The sequence below is a fragment of the Gasterosteus aculeatus genome, chromosome 4, assembly GCF_964276395.1.
Source record: "Gasterosteus aculeatus chromosome 4, fGasAcu3.hap1.1, whole genome shotgun sequence".
NCBI lineage: Eukaryota > Metazoa > Chordata > Actinopteri > Perciformes > Gasterosteidae > Gasterosteus > Gasterosteus aculeatus.
The window spans coordinates 35,087,610-35,092,609 of record NC_135691.1 but is presented as its reverse complement, the minus strand read 5'-3'; the positions used below and the strand labels follow the sequence as shown (position 1 = coordinate 35,092,609).

General features: G+C 47.4%; 1 protein-coding gene across 1 annotated transcript in view; it reads right to left on the bottom strand.

Annotated features, from left to right (window-relative positions):
* Positions 1 to 1,379: 1,379 nt before the first annotated feature.
* The window catches only part of LOC120817178 (thyrotropin-releasing hormone-degrading ectoenzyme), a 66,204-nt gene continuing 62,583 nt past the window's right edge, over positions 1,380 to 5,000 (bottom strand). The window contains exon 20 of the mRNA XM_040173068.2: positions 1,380 to 3,299. Coding sequence (XP_040029002.2) covers positions 3,147 to 3,299 — 153 coding nt within the window. The 3' untranslated portion in view covers positions 1,380 to 3,146. The remainder of the gene's footprint in view (positions 3,300 to 5,000) is intronic.

Sequence of the window (5,000 nt, the reverse complement as noted above, 5' to 3'; positions counted from 1 at the left end):
TTCTTCCATCCTTATACTTTCTCCTTCACCTTCTTCTTGGCTCCTTTTTCTTTGGCCAATCGGACTGGAGGAGCCAGGAGTAAGATAATAATGGGTGGACTGGTTTCTATGATCTATGTTTTATATATATATATATATATATATATATATATATATATATATATATATATATATATATATATATATATATAGAAACCAGTCCACCCATTATTATCGTATTAACGCGCGCGTGTGTGTGTGTGTGTGTGTGTGTGTGTGTCACACTAGTTGCAGTTTGAATGAAACAAACATAACTTCAATTCATCTTTAAATTATATATCAGGACATATTTGAAACAATGAAGACAAATAAGAATGTTTTAGGTCATATGATTCCATGGCTTATAGATTTGTGAAGGCGTGAAAAAGCGTTTGGTCGGTTGCCTAGCAACCATCAGTGTGACCGGACAACGAGAAGCGAACGGCTGATTGGACGAACGAGGTGAGAGCGAATCATCAATCCCTTTTATTTCCTCTTCCTTTCCTACGAATATCGTCTTTTATTCCTCCTCCCTGCTTCCTAGTCTCCTTTTCTTCATCGCCTCCTCACGCAGCGGCGCTTCTTGGTTATGAGAGAAGAAGAAGGCAGATTCACGTTGCTTTGTCTCTTTACCATTCACAAAACAACCGCCTTCTCTCTCTATCGTCTCTGCAGCTATTCCTCTCTGCCAAGTTCCTCCGAGTCCCATTAACACACACACACACACACACACAGACAGACACACAGACACACAGACACACAGACACACACACACACACACACACACACACACACACACACACACACACACACACACACACACACACACACACACACACGCTAAACTCTCAGTGTGTATCAGGGAGTGCGATTTCCCATGATGCCGTGGGGGAAAAACAGTGGAGTCATTCATCACTGAGGGATGTCACACACACACACACACACAAACACACACACACACACACAAACACACACACACACACACACACACACACACACACACACACACAGCTTTATGCAAATATGGTTTAGAGGAATAAAAGTAATCGCGAAATCGAACAAAAGACTCTGGAGGACGTTGTCGTTGTCTTGTGGAAGTGGTCACATGACCGCGTGTTCCCTGGATCGAGTGCGGCGTGTTGGATTCAAACAGACGACATCACACACACGGTTAACCACTTTAATGTCGCCCAAACACACGGGAACCTGCAGCCGACCCGCGAACAGGAATTCAAACGCATCCTCGCCACTTCCTGTCTCCGTCACATTTTGGTCCCGTGTGGGTTTCATCATCGGCATCATCGCGGGCGCCGCCTTCACCTCCGTCAACATCTTTAAATCACATTTGACATCATATTCTGATGTTTTACAGTGTTTATTTTACATGTGTGCACAAGTCTGAACAAAACACGGCTCAAAATGCACCGGGTAATTAGCATAATAGCAATAATAATGCTAATCAGCATTTTCACATCATGGACAATTAGCTTCACTGACTCGACTCCGTCATCCTGCTGCATCCTGATCTTCATCAGAATGATTGTAATTATCTTAAGTTGAATCACAGCATCATTAACGTCACCACCGCCGTCTTCATCGTCACACACACACACACACACACACACACACACACGTCACTGGACACACAGTGTATAGAAGCAGGCAGGCCCATTAATTCATATATGGCTCAATTATTAACACCAAAGCCGCGTCTAACCAATGAGGAATAATTCAGAAAGGTCTGTTTAAGGCTCCAGACTTTATTCATTTCAAGTCCTTTTTTCACGTCTCCAAATATTTGGGTTTATTCTTCAGGTGCTTTTTAGGTAAACTTTGTTCTTTCCAAGACTGATTTAAACCCTTGATCACTTTGTGAGATCCGGCATCGTAGACTCCGGAACCGGTTAAACTGAAGAGTCCATTCGCCCCCCCCCCCCCACCCCGCGTTGTGTTAGAAGTTTCTGTTGAAACTGAAACAAGTCGAGCAGGAATCCCTAAAGTCCTGATCGCAGATCTCGTCCCAAAGAATCCGTCCGTCTTAAACTCAGAAGGTCCACACGTAATAACTGTGACACGATGCTGCAGTCAGTTCCTCTGCTGAACGTCTCCAGTGGAGGACGTCACCTGCACAGAGAGACCCTCCGTCCTTCAGGGGGACAAAGTAAAGGAAATGCTTGAAAGCTTTGGTGTCATTTCGGAGACAATGAGCCTCGTCCGACAGCTTTCTGTTTTTTGTGTTTCATGAAACGAATGCAATTTAAATTTAGTCAACTTTCTGATCTCTGATTTGCCTCCATGTGATGCAGCTACTTTCCTCTGACTGCAACCTTCTTATACATTATATTTATATATTTCCATTCAGAAGTAAAACTAAAAATGTATGGATGGAAACACGAGGGAGTGGACATGAAAAACGTGTGTAATTGATCGCTCAGGTGTGGTGGAGTGAATTTATGTTCCCTTGTGGTCGATCTGTCCGCATTGCTAAACCTTGACTCCTCGGCTGCGTCCCGTCATGCGAGAGACATCTCTGGTCTCAGTAGTTTGTCTCCACATGCAGCGTTCTCTCTCTCTGTGCGTTGGAACCGTCTCAGCTTTTTAAAAGCTTCTCGTGTTTGAAAAAGGAAGCGGGGCTTTTAGATCCTGAGAGGAAGCTGCGGCGCTCTTTAGATTCAGGGCCGAGCCGGTTAATGAGTCCTCTGAGGGCCGTGATGGGAGGACAGCGAGTCCTGCTGGTGGTAATTACGTCCGTGTTCAACGGCCGACGTGCAGGCCGCTGGTCGATCGGCCGTTAAACGCCGGCTGGCTTCACGCCGCCGACACAGGAAGGTCGGACTCGAGCTGCGGTGCGTCCCCCGTTGCAGAGGACACCAGCTGAATGTCTCGGGGGGCCATTTAGCCGGCTGGGGAATTCTGAGGCGAGTCGCTAGCTAACAGTTAACGAACCGCTAGCTGGCCGAAGAAATAAATATTAAAGGAATATTTGTTGTCTTTAAAAGAAACCACAGTAGAGAAACCAGTCAAGTCCTCTCGTCTCCTCGCTCACAGGCTGCTTCTGAAGGCTAGCAGCCGGCTAGCAGCCGGCTAGCAGCCAGCTAGCAGCCGGCTAGCAGCCAGCTAGCAGCCAGCTAGCCGAGTTTGGGGCTCAGAGGTTTGCGGAGCCACTGGTAGAACTGCCGCCGGTGGAGGCGGTGCCAGCGCACGTTGCCCTCGACGATCTCCAGCGCCCGCGGCAACGCAGGCCCCGCCCCCACGCCGCTGGACTGGATGAACTCCTTCAACTGAGGGGACAACGGACGGGGAGGGAGAGAAAGACATGATGGGGAAGAAGGAGGAGTGGGACACCGGAATGGAAAGATATGGTATGAGGAGGCAGGGAAGGAAGGAGGGAAGGAAGGAAGGAAGAGAAGATGATATTATAAACCCCACTGTGACAACAAGAGACAGAAATATTGCAGCGCCCAAGAGGCTAAGAAGGTAAATATATTGGGTTGTCCTCCCCCGTCTCCATGGCAACATTGGCCATGGCGCCGTTTCTGAAGGACGGTTTTAATTAAATGAGGTAATTTAACTTGAAGGCCATGAAAGCAGCAAAAACACCTTCAGACCATCAAAGAGAACAAATATCCGTTTGCAAACGTTGGTCGTTCGGCGGCAACAGGAGGAGGTCATGTGACGCAACCCGCGATAAAGCCGCCGTAAGAGGGCGGGGTCAAGGTAACGCGGTCACTCCACCTGGTTAACCAGAGACTGTTACAATGTAAAATGTACGTTTCCGGATGTTTCACTGCAGGGAAACAGAAACGTTGCGGCCACAGAACGTCTGAAAAGCAGGTCGGTGATTAGAAGAGAAGCTTCGCTTTAGGAACCTCGGCGAGAGGCGAGAGACGTCCAGGAAGCACGCGGAAGGAAAGAGACGGGTAATTAAATGTGACGCAAGCGACTTATAAGGCGGAAGCTTCTTTTGTCAAAAGAGAAACTTTTGGACGTTGGAGCACGATGTGATTTTCAAAGGCCGAAGAAGAAACGTGGTTCAGTTTGACGGATTCAGCCGAGCGAAGCAGGAAATCCATCCAACTGTCTTTAACGCTCACGCATTAACTCCGCCCTCCGTTCCTCCCCTTCCTCCCCTTCCTCCCTCGCTCCTCTCTGCCCCCCCCCCTTCATACGCCCGGATACATTTTCCTCAAATTTGCTTGTTGGGACGATTTTATTTACATTTTATTCTCCGTTGTGGTTTAAATTCATGCTTATCCACACACACCAGAGAGCGGAGGCTGCTCGCTGTTACCGTGCCAACGGTTCTGGTGGAGACCCCCCCCCCCCCCAAAACGCTTTCACCTGATGAAGTGATACAACCAGGAGAATGTCATTTTAAACCTCTTCATAAAATCTTCATAAAATACGTGGAATTTAATGTGAAAGGTTCAGAAATACGAATAGTAAAGGTGAGAGACGGTGTCTTCTCATGGACACACATGGACACTCAGCGGGACGGATGCATTAAACCAGCTGACCAGCTGGTCCTCGCTCAACAATCACCGTTCCGTGTTGTTTTGCCAGAAAACTAGAACTATTGAAGCAGCTGCTGAGCGATGCAGATGTGTCTGCAGCCTCCGACATTTATTTCATCGGACATCAGCGCTCTTGGTCTTCCTCCCCTTTGTCCTCCACACGCCGTCCCTCACATCGCTCCTCTGGTCCAGCTCTCCAAACTAAATCCCTTCCGAGCGGTCGCCTTTCACCGGAACGTGGTAGTGAGACTAAAGCAGGACGCCCGGTCGGCTTTGTGCCCAAAATGGAATTAGCTTGGATTGATGATTCTTTGATTTTCTATATTTGCAAATAATGACAGCAGAAATGTTTGAGATGTGTCATTGTTCTGATTTGAAGGAGCTTCTATCAGTTTAGACAGTGTGTTATGAAAAATGTCCTGCAAATATACAGTGGTTTGCTGTTTGTGTCGTATGAATGTGTGAAGA